This window comes from Prosopis cineraria, unplaced genomic scaffold (genome assembly GCF_029017545.1).
Source record: "Prosopis cineraria cultivar Desert tree isolate PC_DT_omini unplaced genomic scaffold, ASM2901754v1 PC11, whole genome shotgun sequence".
Lineage (NCBI taxonomy): Eukaryota > Viridiplantae > Streptophyta > Magnoliopsida > Fabales > Fabaceae > Prosopis > Prosopis cineraria.
Window position 1 is genome coordinate 39,824,065 of NW_026555342.1, and position 16,571 is coordinate 39,840,635.

General features: G+C 35.7%; 2 protein-coding genes across 3 annotated transcripts; both read left to right on the forward strand.

Moving 5' to 3' along the window:
* The first annotated feature begins 7,045 nt into the window (after positions 1-7,045).
* Positions 7,046-12,647, forward strand: LOC129285897 (pentatricopeptide repeat-containing protein At5g62370). Of its 2 annotated transcripts, XM_054921862.1 has the most exons (4): positions 7,046-10,864; positions 11,653-11,750; positions 11,834-12,315; positions 12,539-12,647. In XM_054921862.1, exon 1 carries the CDS (start codon positions 8,339-8,341, stop codon positions 10,640-10,642), a length of 2,304 nt encoding a protein of 767 aa, XP_054777837.1. In that variant the 5' UTR covers positions 7,046-8,338; the 3' UTR covers positions 10,643-10,864; positions 11,653-11,750; positions 11,834-12,315; positions 12,539-12,647. The 2 variants fall into 2 exon arrangements, with proteins under 2 accessions (XP_054777837.1, XP_054777836.1); XM_054921861.1 differs by having other exon boundaries at positions 11,834-12,647.
* A 1,505-nt stretch (positions 12,648-14,152) lies between these two features.
* Positions 14,153-16,354, forward strand: LOC129285151 (fasciclin-like arabinogalactan protein 4). Its single transcript, XM_054920713.1, has one exon. The coding sequence runs from the start codon at positions 14,313-14,315 to the stop codon at positions 15,603-15,605; it is 1,293 nt and encodes a 430-aa protein (XP_054776688.1). The 5' UTR covers positions 14,153-14,312; the 3' UTR covers positions 15,606-16,354.
* The last annotated feature ends 217 nt before the right edge of the window (positions 16,355-16,571 follow it).

The following is a 16,571-nucleotide window of genomic DNA, read 5'->3' on the forward strand; positions in this document are numbered from 1 at the left end:
GTAGGTTGACAATTTGATAGGACCAAGTCTATATAACTGAACTAGCCTAAACTCACCATTAGTAATAGGCGACCTTGGCCAAGTGTACTTTCACCCATTATGGACCACAAATTCTCCCTGTCTACGAATACTAGGGGTGTCAATGCCTAATCTATCTTACATAGTACTAGGTCTATCAAACAATACAATACTAAGCACCAGAGCCTCTACAATGCCAGTGTACCATATGAATTTTCAAACAATATCCCCAACAACACATTAGGGTAAACTCCCACTCTCTCACAATGATCATGCCAAACATGCGTAAGGATTCCAACACATAGCCATAACATAGATTCTTCACAAAAATGCTTATTTTTATTTAAACCATAGAGTTTTGCAAATAATTATAAACTTAAAATAGCATTTAGCTTTTCAAAAACCATAACACTAAAACATAAGTTGTCATTCCATTTTACATAATTTCTAATTCATAAACATTTTATATTAATACTATATTAGTACCAAACAAGAACATTAGTGTTAAAAAGCAATCACACAATTATCCAAACACACAAATAGAAAGTTTAGACAATCTGATAACCTCAACCCTTTTATCACTGAAAAGGTTACCATAGTCAAACAACAGCTTCATGCATGTCTACTACCACTACAATACTTGATCAATAGCTAATTCATAAGATTAAACCCTTAATTGTCAATTCACATATTGATTACCTAATTTATAACACAAATTTGGGTGCTCATTATACCTAATTTATAGTCTCAATAATTCTTCCAACACACTCCATTAATTCTATTTAATACCCAAACACTTAAATAACACCATTTTCTCACCCATATTGTTCTTGATCTCCCAATTTCTACTTAGGTTTCATCCAAACCATAATAAAAAACTTCAAGTCACCATATAATCTATAAATCTAGGTTTAGATAACTCCCTAAAACTTTAACTAAGCCAATGACTTTTGTCATTGCCTAAAAACAACCTAAAATCTCACCCCAAATTACCCTAACCATAAGAAAAATTCAAATATAGGGAGAAGGAGAGATGTAGGAAGTTTATCCAATGATAAATCTTTCCCTAAATGCTTCCAAATTGGTCTAAAGGTCATGCCCTAGTAGTCACTAGTTGTTTCCTATCACTTTCTCGCATTTTATCTTTCCCTCTTCTGATTTTTCATTCTAATTCATGACTGATAAATGTATATTTCTGCACATATGCTATGGCACATTGGCACGTCCCTTATAGTGCATGGCATAGAGAGCCCCACACTCGAATTGAACCTCTCTTCATGCCATAGCCTACTTGAACTTTGCAATGTTCACCTTGACATTATCAATATTCACTACACATTCACAACATATAATGTAATTAGGAGCAATAGATTGCTCTTAATCTCTTAGTAAATACAGAAGGGTTAAACTAATAATCTTTTAAAAATAATTCAGTATTTGGAATCCCATAAAAACCCTTCAAATAAGTAGTTTAAGCTCAAACTTAATAATTTATAAAGATATAGGAAGTATGGAAAAGTTTGGAAAGTAAAATACTTGAAAAAATGACAAAAAATGTCATTTTGTGTATCTTGGTACATGCGTCGCAGCTCATGATCCATGCGCCATGGCATGTGGCATAAAGAGGCCAATTCAGCCTTTATGTTGTGCGCTTGGCTTGTACACAACATACTGCAGTGCATGTGTCCTTGTCATGATAGTAAAATGCTATCATAACAACTTTTCAGGATAAATTTTAAACATGCTTCATTTTTGCTTCCAATGTATGATTGGAGTGATTTAAATGCCAACATGAAGCTTATTCAATAAGCTAACTAATGGTACAAGTTTCATTATAATTTGACACCATATGAGAATTCTAAACACTCAGAAGCAAAAGTTAATTTTTCAAATGATTTTTAAGCATCCAAGTCCACAAAACTTATATTATTAACCCATTTTAAACTTGAACCAAGTCTAATGGACCAATACACACTTGATTGAGAAATTAAACACACAAAATCATACCAAACTCAAAATTTGGCCACTTAATGTTGATTTTACCCAATATGGCTAAAAAACACTAAATCACTATCACACATACCATTTGGCCTTTATTGTCATATATTACACCACATATATATGATCACCGCATGCATACAACATTCCTTGCACTTATATTACTATTTTAACCCTTTACCACAAAAATCACCACATATTCACATCATAAGTAATATTGGGCTAAAATATAAAGTAGCACTGTATAATACAAGTGTACCCAATTAAAATGGCATGCATTTCTAGTTGACAACTCATGTTGTCATACATTTAAGTTTATGTACACAACTCAAAATGAAATCGAGCATCACAAGTACAAATGGAGCTAAATAGCTAATCCTTGCTCGATTCCTTTCCTTGCTCAAACTCGACAGTAGGACCTGTAAAATAATAACAACGGGGTAAGATAAAAATCTCAGTAATTAAGATAATCTACATTATTGATTAACATGACAAGTTATAAACAAGTTTTAAGATATGCATAATGAACGTACCATATACAATCACCATAATTACAATGTATGATCACTAATCATCCAATCCTCCAATACTCCTGACCGAATCGATAGGCTATTTTAAAGAACTAAACCATGTATATAATCCTCAATCTCACCATCTATGGTAGGCTATGTAACATTCAGAAAATTTTAACCCTGATTTATTAACTTAATTAGGATAGTTAGTGAGTTAATGAGATGTGTGGCTAGAGGGGCTTAACTTAGCATAATTGATATAATTTCAACCCTAGAAGTGGGTTCAAATCGATAGTGGGTTACTCAGGTAAGGAAAGAGGATGAAAAAGTGAAGAGTTGCGTTCTGTGCCATATACCACGACATGTGGTTGGTCCACCGCAACGCACAGACACAATTTAAATGTAACAAGCTCCTCTGTACCATGTGCGGCAGTGGAGAGCAATGTGCGTCATGGCACACGACCAAAAATCAAATAAATCAGCTCATGAGCTATATGAAAATATAAGAGAGAAAGAGGAGGAAAATAAAGAGCTTGGTTTTGCCTCTACTAGGGCACAACTTTTGGTCCCATTGTTGATAGATTGGAGTTCTCAAATACCTAAAGTAAGATCATGGTGCCTTCTTCTTCCTTTCTCTCCCTCATTTATAAAATAAGTGTATTTGATTGCGTGTGATGTGTTGCACGAGTTTGTAAGAATCCATTAAGTGTGGTTGGAGGGTTGGTGTAGATTATTGGCACGTGTGATTAAGTTAGGACACCCTATTTAGAAAATTTTGTGAAAATATATCAAAATTGGTGTCCAACTTTTAACAGAAAATGAATTTGAGTGTGAAATCGGTGTCATTAGCTAGAGCTAATAGAAAACTCCATGTAGACACCAAAACCACCTCAATCGAACATCGGACAGAGATTTGAGATGCGTCGGAAGTTCGCTCGCTATGCTGTCAAATGATGGCACTGATCTGTCAAAATTCGTGCAATGTACCATAGCACATGGCACAGAGAAGACATGTCGTGGTGCAAAAGCTATAAGCTGCGGCGCATGTGTCATTTTCTACACAAAAATGTTTTTTGAGTTCTAACACTTATTTTTGGGTCCTAATTGATTTTCAAGCTTCCGCTTTATTTTTAAAATTAATTTGGAGTCTTTAAATTTAAGTATGGGATTTGAAATGGCAAATTGGGATTCCTGTGAAGTAATTTTTGTGAAATTCTCTTTAACACCTCGAATAATTATGGGATTGGAGTTAATTTGTGGTTGAATCTCAGAGAGGTTATAGGCTACCCGGCCAAGGTGTCTTAAACCACTTTTGGACTACAAGTCCTCCCTATTACAAGTAATTGGAGTGTCATTGCTCTAACGCCGCATCCTATGGATACTAAGGAGCATAATCTCCAACTCCACATGCTTCTAGGTACTTAGGAGAATAACTCTCCAACACCGTATCCTTTTTAAAAACTAAGGAGAAATATGAGCTACACCTGGCATCTCAAGGTATCAGCAGTGCTATATGGACTTAATTTTTACTAGCTCTACTAGGGTGACCTCTCACCCTTTAACATGCCACATTTCACTATATATCTCCACTTAACCATGTATAACCACTTTATAAACAAATATAACAGATTCTTTTCCACTTACTTTAAAAACAGAAAATTTCATAAATCAATACTCCACACATTTTCTAAAATACTTAACTTCTACAAAATTTATATATATTTATATAATAAATCATATAAGAACAATTTGAAATAACTTATACAAGATAATAAATAATGTAAATCATCTAGTTACCTCAATTCTTTTGTTATTAAAAAGATTACTCGTGGTATTAAATCTTCTCTTGTTTTAAGGCAAGGTCCCCCATACCTCAACAATAAGAAATATATGTAAATTTTCAATTAATCCAAGCACTAATTGCTACCAATATCACTCCAATTCTCCCTACTTTTCACTCTTATTCTCAACAAAGAAGCTTGTCAAGATTACAATTTATTCACACAATCCCCTTAAGCTTCCCTCTAATTCTATCACAACATAACACTTGACATCTCAACTTTTCACACCTCAAAACTTCATAATTAAGCTAGGGCTTGATCCAATTTACACCAAATAATAAATAAGCTTCGCATTATCACTTATCCAAGGTTAAGAATCTTAAATCAAACCTTTAGATTCACTTGAAGTCTTCCAAACATAAACTCACAACTTAATCCAATCAAAGCAAATTCACCCATTTCCCAAATCCAATAAAAAAGAGATGTAAAGGTAGGAGAAAAAGTTAGGAAACATACTCAAGAATTTGAAGGCCTAATCTAGCTTTAAAATCCTCCCAAATTAAAGCCTTAACAGTGACAAAATCCTTCCCCTTCATGTTATAGGTTTTTCCCAATAAAAACTGTCTCTTTCTAATAATTTTCATATTTTATGCTATCCGTGTTGTGCCGTGTGCCGCAACACATGACATATAAGTTGCGGCTCATGACAAAGTGAGCAAAAAGTCACTTTTTCTCCCTCCAATGCCACCTAATTTGATCCAGCCTCCATCTTAACTCAATTTAGAGCTAAATATGACCCAAGAAGCCAATTAACAACTTAAAAATATGATTAAATTAATTAATCATTTTTTTAACTAATTTCTCTTCTAATTAGAAATTTATTCCATATTTAAAATTTTAGATCTTACAAACTTCAATCTAGCCCTCTTCTAAAGCGTCTAATAATTCATTAGCTACATTAGCCTCCCAAAAATACCATTAAACAATAATTTATCTAATTTAACTAAAATACTGAAAATTCCTAGAATTGAAATTTAGGATGTTAAATATCTCATGAGTGACTACAAGAGTGACTATAACAAAAACTATTCTAAAACACAAAGTGACTACAACTCGTAAGAAAGTGTGTGATTTCCCTTTTTCCTAGGGTTTGGATGGTGAAAGAATCCTTATCTCAATTATGGATTTGCTTATGAATTCCTCTCTTTAGCAATTAGTGATTTAGATTAAATTAAACCTAGAACAACCCTTAACTAGTTTCCTCTCTCTAATTCCATCAACTAACGGTTTTAGATTGAGTTCCCTAATTAAGCTTAAGGTTGCCAAAGTGCCTAACCTTCTCTCTTGTGGTAGCCGTGACCTAAATGATGACTATTGAGGTTACACAACTATGAAAACCTCATTAAGTTTAGCCAAGGATCAACACACATAAATGTGCAATGAAATCCAATTATCAACATGACAACACAAAACTATGCAATTATTACATCGACCATAACAAAGAGTCACAATATTCATCAATGGAAGATTACAAGACAAGCTATCCTACTTGAAGAAAAGAACAAATCACAGCTAGAGATTGCAAATCAACAACATCATAACATTAACTAAGCAATCCTCTCTATAGGACTCCAAATGAGAAAAAGTTGAAGTAGATATAGTCTTAGCCATATGAAGCTCTTAGATTCATCTTCAATGGCATCCTCTCCAAAGGACTCCACTACTAGATCTTTAGCCTTCAACCTCCATCTTCAATGCTCCCATAGTGGACTCAACTTGGCCAAATCACATCTTCATCTTCAATGAATAATTGAAGCCACCAATGTTGACGAAAACACAAGGGATGTGATGGTTTTGGAGAGAGGAGAAGAATGGTATATGTCTTGTGTGATTTAGTAAAGACATGAGCATGTAATAACCTAAGAATTTAAAAAAAATGCCCATAAAAATAAAAAAAATAATTATAAATAAATAAAGACGTACGTGATGCAACAGATAATGTAATAACCTATAAATTGTCAAAAATTATAAGATATATTTAGTTTATTTTATAAAAATTAGGGGTAGATTTAATAAGATGAAAAGGTGCTTAACGGAAATTCTTCTTGTCTTTTTCAAGTTCCTTGTTTGATTCCTAGTTGTATTGAGACCTAACTTCAATGCTTATCAAAATGATGAGAGTGTGAGAAAATCTGAATTATCCAGATTTTGATTTAGAAAGTCCATATTTAAAGTATTATTTTATTTTATATTTATTAAAATAAAAATTATAAAATAATTTTAATAATTTTTTATTTTTATATCCTCTAGATTTAATTTAAATGTTCTAATTTAATATTAAAATTTTTATAATTGCTATATATTAACTATCTAGATATACTTTGTATAATTCAGATTAACGCCATATTAAATCTACACTGTGTAGAGTATATTTAGATAGTAAATATATAATAATTATAAAAATTTTAATATTAAATTAGATACTTCAAATTAAATCTAAACTAAACTAAAAATAAAAATATTTATTAAAATTATAAATAGTTTTATTTTAATTAATATAAAATGCAAATATATAATAATATTTTAAATTTCCTCAAATTTCATCACAGTAGCAATTTTTTTTTAATTTATTGTTATTTGGTTTTATTTGGGCTTTTAAATTACTAAAATGCCATTGTGGTTTTTAACCCCGCCCCGGCGTCACATATTTTGTTTTTCCTCCCACCCTTTCCTATTTTCATCCTCGACCAGTGATCCAGAGAAGAGAAGGGTTCATGTTCGATCTCCTCCCTTCACCTCTCCTCACCGTTCAACGTGACTGAGGTGCGTCCGTCGCTGCCGTGGTGGTCTGCTCGCGTGGTCTGATCTCCTCCTTGCTTCTCGTCATTCGTTTCTCTTCCTCCCTCTTCGGTTGTTGTGGCGACGCCAGAGGCCTCTTTCTCTTCACTGGCCGAGTCGTCCTTGTTCTAGTGGCTCAAGACTCGTTCTTCCTCCCTTCCCTAGCTCGACCTGGTGTGGATGTCTCTTAATAGGAAAAAAAAAAAAATTGGTTGTGTTAAAAAAGCTATAGTGACAGTGTTCTTGTAAAAGAGTATGAGTAGTCAACTTACATGTGGTGCCTCTTGTTCTTGTTCTAAGTTCATTCTTATGACAAAAGTGAGTAACACCGGTGAAGATTAATTTTGGTTTTCTTTGCTATCCATCCTATTTGACTTTAATATTGTTCACTGTCAGTACACTTCCATCGGCCCCTTCCTGGATGGCAAATTTTTTCCCTGGATCTTCGAAATTTTGTCTTTTTGGCACTCATGTTGGTGTCTGAAACACTTGGTATTGCCAGTGTAATAAGTTATTCAAGAATATGATTAAGAAGAGGTTAGTTTCTTCTAGCCTATTCTTTATAACCAGGAGAAAAGTAACAACCTGTGCTCTTTCTATTGAAACCTCAGACATGGCAGTCTCTATTCCTTCTGGAAACCACAAAAATCTCTGCCATTCCCTAGCAGATCAGCTTATACAAAGGGGTTTACTTTCATCTGCCCAGCTAGTTGTTCAAAGGATGATTAGTTATTCTATGTCTGTCACTGATGCCATTTCAGTTGCTAATTATGTTGTTGGTCGTGGTTTGGACCTTGATTTGGGTAGCTATGCTGTCTTAATAAGGAAGCTGGTGACTTTAGGGGAGCCACAATTAGCAGAGTCACTTTACTTAATAGAAATTGCATCTCGAGGTTATAATCCATACCCTTCGATTTTGAATTCTATGGTAATCTGCTCATGTGAGTTGGGAAAAGTAGAAGATGCAATAAATTATTTTAAAAGGCTTCTTTCCTTCAATTGCGTGCCGCAGAAAGAAGCATGCCATAGCATTCTACAGCAGTGTTGTGCCCAAGAACGATATTTGGATGCTTTGATTTATTTCTTAGAGCCCAGTGTGTAGAAGTAGAACTGAGTTTTTGGTGCTATCATCTATTAATTGATGGGCTATGCCATAAAGGACATTTGGATGAGGCTCTTCGAGTGTTTGATATGTTGCAGAACTACCATAAATATCTCCCTTCAGTTCATTTATACAAGTCACTGTTTTATGGTCTCTGCAAGGGTAGTAGAATAGTGGAGGCAGAGTTAATAATTGGGGAAATGGAATCCCGAGGTATGTATATTGACAAGACAATGTATACTTCTCTTGTCCGTGTGTATTGTAGAGACAGAAAAATGAAGGTGGCTATGCAGGTTTTCTTCAGAATGTTCAAGACAGGCCATCAGCCAGATCAACGTATATGTAATGTTTTAATTGATGGTTTCATGAAGTTGGGTCTATGTGACAAGGGCTGGGTTATACATAACAAGATGATGGAGTGGGGAATTAAGCCTAATGTGGTGACTTATCAAGTTATGATTTCCCAGTACTGTAAAGAAGAAAGAATTGATTGTGCTATGACTCTTTTCCACAACATGATTAATTTTAAAGTAACCCCTAATGTTCATTGTTACACTGTTTTGTTCTCTGCACTGTACAAGCATAATAAAGTGGAAGAGTTTTATGAGTTGTACAAAAGTATGATGGAAAGTGATGTTATTCCTGATCATGTGCTATATTTAAAACTTACGAAAATTTTGCCTGTTTGCAAGCTACGGCTTGCCTTCACAATTTTGCAGGCCCTTGCTAAGAATGGATGTGGTTTTGATCCTATGTTGCCTGCTTCTTCTAGTAAAAATCCAGACTATGATTTTGAGCGAGAAATTGAACTCTTGCTGGAGAGAATTGTGAGGAAAAATGATAACTTAGCAACTGTAGCTTATAGCATTTTTATTTGTGCCTTGTGCGAGAAAGGAGAAATAGACAAGGCATTAGTTTGTTTGAAAAAAATGGATGATGCTAGATACAGACCCTTGCATTTCAGTTACAACTCACTCATCAAGTGTTTGAGCCAAATGGGGCATTTTGAGGATGCTTGCTATGTTATTGACCATATGGAAGATCGTGGCTTGGTTCCTGATCAAGCAACTTTCTTGATAATTGTAGATGAGCTTTGTAATCAGGGTGATATGGCCTCTGCAATTGATTTCCTGGATCAAATGGAAGAGAGAGGAATGAAGCCCTCTGTTGCTATTTATGACTCAATTATAGGTTGTTTAGTTAAAGAAGGAAAAATTATTGAAGCAGAAGACCTTTTTAAGAGAATGCTTATGAGTGGTGTGAATCCTGATGTGGCAGTTTATACTGCATTGATTAATGGATACATCAAGAATGGAAGAGTACTTGAAGCCCGAGAATTATTTGACACAATGGTAGAGAATTCAATCAAACCAAGTTATCATTCTTACACTGTCCTTGTAAGTGGATTAGTTAAGAAACATATGATTGATGAGGGATGCATTTACCTTGGCAAAATGTTGGAGAATGGTATGGTGCCGAATGCTGTTTTATATACTTCCCTTATCTTACATTTCTTGAAAAACAGGGAGTTTGAAGTTGCCCTTAAGTTAGTTAATCTAGCGGGCAAAAATGAGATAACTTGGGATCTTAAAATGTGCATGGCATTTGTGAATGGAGTTCGAAGATATATTTGTCGTAACAACAATGAAAGTTACAACTTGCCAAGAATGTCTGAAAGGGGAAAAGAGATGCTATTGTATTTGCTTGAATGGAGTCCTTTTCCTACAATAGAAAATATACTTAGAGTTCCAACTAAATCTTCTGAGGCATTGAAATGGTTGGCTAGGAGGTTGATAAAAGGTTTCAAAGGTGCTGCAATTGTGGATAATCTTTACCTGAACAACTGCATAATATCATGGCTTTGTAGGGAAGAAATGATTAATGATGCATATAGTCATTTACAACTGATGGAAAAAGAAGGTATGTGCCCTAATCATGTAACTTATACCATCCTTCTTTATGGGCATATTCAATTGGATGATGTTGACAGTGCTGTGAGATTGTTCAACAAGATGAACGTAGATGGTTGTATTCCAGATAGGATTGCTTATGACACTTTATTGGGAGGCTTCATTAGAGCTGGGAGACTTCGTGATGCAATGTCACTTGTGTATTCAATGCACAAAAGGGGATTATACCCAAAGTGGGCATCTTGTGAAATGTTATTATACTGTTTCTGCAGAAGTGGACTAAGTGTTCCTGGATCCAGATTATTTCAAGAAATGATTGCGGCAGATTATCAGCATATCCTACGTGACCATTATTGGTCATCTTACAATTTATGTGAAAGTGATAGACTTCATGAAGATCAGTTGATATATGACGATGCATTTCAAAGAGCTCTGTATAAAGGAAAGAAGCTTCTCATGAGTTATCAGTCAAGCTCCCCATGATGGCAAAACTAGTGATATATGTTCATGGTGTAAGTGTCAGGCTTCAAGGAGAAAATATTTAGATATGAAGTGGTGAGACTTAATTGAAGCTGACGTTAGTTGTGAAGTTAACGTAGCACGTAGCATTTTCATGGTTGAAGAAAACGAACTTCAGTGAAGTCTATTTGTTCACAAAACAGGGGGACCATAGTTGCCTTCAATTGATTGTGCCGCAGTCATCAGGTAACACCAGCATATATTTCTTATATGTTGAAACATATTTCTCACCTTGGATAATCAACTTGTGATAGGGATATAGTAAAATAAATATCTTTTGAAGTTGAAATTATACCAACATCTAAGTTATTGTTGTAAAATCATTCAAGTCTAACACATTTTTAATTCTGTGCTACGAGGATACAAACTTAATGTTGTGCTGAAAATTTGAGCTTATGCTGGAAATATCGCTGACAGAAATATTTTTATTACAGATATACTAAATTCCACAATTTATTTATTACTTGCATTGCGTTTCAACCCAATTGACCATCAAGTTGCAAATACCGCATGTCTTGCCAAGATTTTGTTCTCTTCTTTCCGATTACCCTAAACATGTCCCCAAGAACTGCACAAAAGTAGTGCTTCAGCAATGTTTCCTTAGCATTTGCTTACTTCACTTTGACCAAGCTTGGTCAGATAAATGAGAAACCCTTGTAATAAAATGCCTACTCCTTTAGTTTTTCTCAAGACAAGGGATGGCACCGCCTCTTGGGTAATTTTCTTTCATAGACCATGAATGTCTCATGCGATCCATACAACTAGAGATTGATGTATGCAGCATGATTTTCTCATAGATAGGACAACACAACTAAAACTTAATGGCTTCTAACTTATAGTTTAGTCTTCTCTGCCCAAACATTGTTTCTCAACTTGATTATGAAAATATGATCACTAATTTTCATAAAACATGTTAACAGTTTATTCTTTTGTTTAAATACAAAAGACCTTATTTGTGTTATTTCTTGGAATAGCTTTTTCATGCTTTTGATGGAAGTAATGGATTCCACGGATACTTCAGCATTGGCAGCAACAATGACACCATTGAAAAGCATCCTTGACTTCGTATGAGGTCTGTTGTTGTTATTGTTTTTTCTTTTTAATATAACCATTTAATTTTTCCCAAACATGACTGGTTTTTGCCTCCTTTGACAGGGTTATATCTGATGTCAGATCTATGAAACTACCGTTATGGTTGCCAAAGCTCCTAATCATCATCCGGAGCTAACAAAGCTCCTGAAGTTCTGTAGTGGGTCCTTCAGAAGAAAAAGATTAGATGAGAGAAAGATAGGAGTAGGGCCCTAGAGGGATAGAGAGGCTTTACCTCTAATTCCATAACTCTCCTCACTTCATCCTCCGGACACTAGAGGGAGTCTGGCTTTTTGAAGTTCTGATGCAAGTGTTTGTTGGCATCGATACTACACCATTTAGTGGTATATAGTGGAGGTTTCTCCTAATTTTATCTCTAAACAGCTAGTGGACCCAACCAAGTGGGCCCAAGACTACTGTTGTTGTTGTTGTTGTTGTTGGATGTTGCAGTACAGATTGCATGGCAAAGAAATTTGGGGCAAAGATCATAGGCATCACTTCAAGTCTTGTTTAAACTGCTTGAGCAATTGCTTTTCTGCTGCTCAAGGGTTAGCTGACATGGTCTACCTTGATCGTTTCGTTTCTTAAATTATATTTATGCTTGCTGCCTAGAATTGATATAATAAAATAAAATAACCAAGGTTTATGATTTTTTTAAGAATATATTTACTGTAGCTCTTTTTTTTTTTTTTTTAAACCTTCATATTTTTGCTATAGCAACATTCCTGTCAAGCTGCAGATGATTTAAAGCAACCATTCTTTGATGGCTAGGTTGATCTGGCGTGGTCCAATCGAGAAAGGAGAACATAAGCTTGGCAACAATTTGTGATGGACTGATTTTATTAAAGGAGAAGATAACTGTTGGTCTTTATACTCTTGACATGTTTTGGTATTAGTTCATATGTTTTATGTATTATTCTAAGTTTCTTAAGTCTTATTTATTTGCTATGTTTGTTCTTATTGTCACTGGTGGAGTTAAATCTATTGATGTATTTACAGTTCAATTAATGTTGTTGAATTGGTAAATTTATGAGAGTTAGATATTGTATGAGCAAAATTGTCACTAATTTTTCTATCTATTTGCCCTGGCTATTTTGGTTCACTCCTTCTAAAGCCTCATCAATTGTGCATTTCAGCATTTTGGTTCAATATTCTGCATGCTTTTTCTTGCCTTCAACTCATTTTATATACAAATTCTTCATAATTTTAACAAGTTAGTACAAAGAGTAATAGGGTTTATGTACATGTTAGTCACTATTAAGTTGTTATGGTCATATTTAAATATACAAGGGCTAACATTGTAGACAAACAAAACCTACAGGACTTGGAGCCAAAAAAAAAAAAAAAAAGTATGAGGACTACTATCAAAACATACTAAAAATATTGGAATTAATAATTTTATTTTTTCTTTTATTAAGCACTTTAGTTCAATCCAACACTAGCATAGTATAGTACTATAAGTCAAAATTCCTTCGATAAATTTGGAGTTGAAGATCAAACTTGGAGAGATTGTGGTTAGTTGCTTTCACAATGGGGTGGCACGAAAAGTCTTGGTGATTTCAATGCCAAGTAGTCCCTGACAATCATGCAAAGCCAAACTAAGTATAACATTACAATCTAACAATGGCAACGAATTTATTTTTTGTTTTTCACTTTTTTCATAGCACCTCTAGATTGTTCCATTGAAGTTCAATGCCCCACACTGCAGAGACCGTTGCACAACACCACAATGCAAGAGCTTTGCAAGCTAGTAAATCACTTCAATTGTTGGAATTTCAATGCTAGGTTTCCTTGAAACCTCATACTCTAAAGATTTTCTAGAAGGTAGCACTAGGAAAATGCTCTAGTCCACGTGTGTGCATAGTCGCTTGCCACCTCATCAACTTGTCAGCCACACTCAATAAATGGTGTTATTATCTTTGTTAATATTTCATTAACAGTCTTAAATTTCAGGGATGATTGCTTGTGACGGTTTCAAATATAAGGATTTAATAAACAAAGTTTTGAAACTTAATTCAAAATTAAATAATACTATAAGATAGACATATTAATTTTCCTATTCTATTTTACACTTTTTAAAAATACTTTTACTTTTTATAAAATTTTTAACTTGGCATTTAACTTCTATTAATTTTTAATATTTTTCTACGTTATAGGGGTAAAGTCTAGTCTATCTAGTTTTATTAAAAGTTGCACGCTTTATATTTGGGGAAAAAAGAAAGAAAGAAAGTTGCGTGTACATTGAAGGTTATTGTCCAATCTAGGAGACACAAGTAAATTAAAATATCTGTTTATTCCACAAATATTCGCGGGTATCTTCTTTGAAAAAAAGAAAGAAAAAAATCATAAGCATCGTTACATGATGCATGGTCATGACCATACATGCTCCCGCACCCACCGAATCCTCCCCTCTCCCGTCAGTCCTCACGGTCCTTCACTAACTTCTCCCTCCCTCTCTCTCTCTCTCTCTCTCTCTCTGCTGCTTCTTCCTCAGTTCTTCTGCAGCAGAAGAACAAGTTAGAGAGAGACGCCCCCAATCCAATCCATGGCTTCCCATTTTACCCTCACAATCCTCATTTATTCCCTCTTCCTCCTATCCTCTTCTTCTCCTTCTCCTGTTCTCGGCTTCAATATCACTTCCTTGCTCTCCAATTTCCCAGATCTCTCTCAATTCACCTCTCTTATCTCCTCAACCTCCTCCGTCGCCGCAGATCTCAGCCGCCTATCCTCTCTTACCATCCTTGCTGTCCCCAACGATCTCCTCTCATCTTCCTCCGACCTCACGCGCCATCGCATCTCCCCCACTTCGTTAGCTGATGTCCTCCGTTATCACGTTCTTCTCGAGTTCTTCTCGTGGTCTGACCTGCGTTCTTTCCCTGCCTCTGGTAAGCTCGTCACTACTCTCTTTCAGACCACTGGCCGTGCTACTGACAACTTCGGCTCTGTTAACATCACTCGCGACCCCATTAACGGCGTCGTTTCGGTTCACTCTCCCGCGCCTTACTCTTCTTCCTCTGGTTCCATCTCCAATGCCACTGTGCTTTCCCTCATCAAGACCCTTCCTTATAATGTCAGCATTTTCGCTGTTAATTCCGTTCTTATCCCTTTCGGATTTGATCTTATGGCCTCCGAAACTCGACCCCCTCCGGGGTTAAACATCACTAAGGCGCTCATCGATGGTCACAACTTCAATGTCGCTGCATCTATGCTGTCGGCTTCGGGTGTTGTTCAAGAGTTCGAGGCAGATGAAGGTGGTGCTGGGATCACCATGTTCGTTCCTGTTGATGAAGCATTTGCTTCACTGCCTCCTTCCGTGAGCTTACAGTCTTTGCCAGCTGATAAAAAAGCTGTGGTGTTGAAGTTTCATGTGCTTCATTCGTATTATCCTCTGGGTTCCTTAGAGTCGATTGTCAATCCAGTGCAGCCCACGTTGGCTACAGAAGCCATGGGAGCGAGCAGCTTTACGCTTAACATCTCGAGGGTCAATGGCTCTGTGGCGATCAATACCGGGATCGTTCAAGCGTCAGTAACTCAGACTGTGTTTGATCAAAATCCAGTGGCAATTTTTGGGGTATCCAAGGTGCTGTTGCCTGGAGAGGTATTTGGGAAGAATCCAATTGTGACAACAATACCTGGAGGTCCACTTCAGGGGGGTGCTCCTCCGCCGGATTCATCAATGTCGCCAGAGAGTTCACCGAGCTTAAATGGCCAACCTTCTCACCTTTCCTCTCCACCAGGTTTCCGCGAAGAAATACGGTCGGCAGCTGTTTTATGTGGTTATCAGTCTTTACTCATTGTTCTTTGCTGTATAGGATTGTACTTAGTGGTACAAGATTGATTGTTTGTCATCGTAATTATAATCATAATTATTGTTTTTTGTGGGATTTTATTTTGACTTTTTACACTTATGCTGCCTGATTAATTGAATTTGGTTGCAAAAGCAACCTTTTTTTATTTTTGGGTGTTATTCCTCACCTTTATTAGGAAAGCCCACAAAAACTTCAATGTTAATCGCGCCCTTGTTATATTTTTTGGGTGTTTCTCTTGTAAGTTGTAATACCCTTATTTTTACATAAAATACGCTTCACCCTGTATGTGAATGTAAAACATGCCTCTTCGTATCTTGATAATTCCCAGAGGTCAGGTTGACTGCAGTGATCAAGGTAAATTTACCCATTCCTGCATAAATCTTTCGGTGAATTGATACTGGGCTGTGGCATCCATGTGGCTGCATTTTTTACTATTCTTCAAAGGCTGCTTCAACGCAGATGTTTATGTAATGTCTAATATTCGTAAAAGATAGGGGATAGGTTGGATTCATTGTAACACCTGCCAGGTACAGTGCAAGTGATCTGATGCTGGTGCCAGACAGACCCTATGAAGTAACTTTTGGCATTTGACTTCTGTGGAAATTTCTCATTGTTCCATTGATCTCGATGCTGGAGTTTGCGCAGCTTGCCTATTCCTGTCTTGTGTGGCCATCATGTAGTCTCCTTCTCAGATGCACTTGTGTTGATTTCATAATGAATATCAATTTTGTATTAACCTATACTATTCAGTTTGGAATGCGAGGGTGTTGTTATGTTATTCTAGTTAATCCATATATTATATTCATAAGAGCTGAGAAAGGTTTCTTGTTTCTGAAATCAAGATGACCTTTAGCTATGAATATCTAGGAAGAAGCCAGTGAGTTTTATTCTCTACTACTTTTATGGTTATCTATGAACAATGGCTGCTGAAAGTTTCCTGGGTTGACTTGTAGATTTTGGTTAGATGTTTTAGAATTTTAAGCTGCTGCTTTGTC

Bases quoted from the DNA above. Each gene is read 5' to 3' on its own strand.
- LOC129285897 (XM_054921861.1), top strand. From the start codon at position 8,339: ATGTTGCAGAACTACCATAAATATCTCCCTTCAGTTCATTTATACAAG.
- LOC129285151 (XM_054920713.1), top strand. From the start codon at position 14,313: ATGGCTTCCCATTTTACCCTCACAATCCTCATTTATTCCCTCTTCCTC.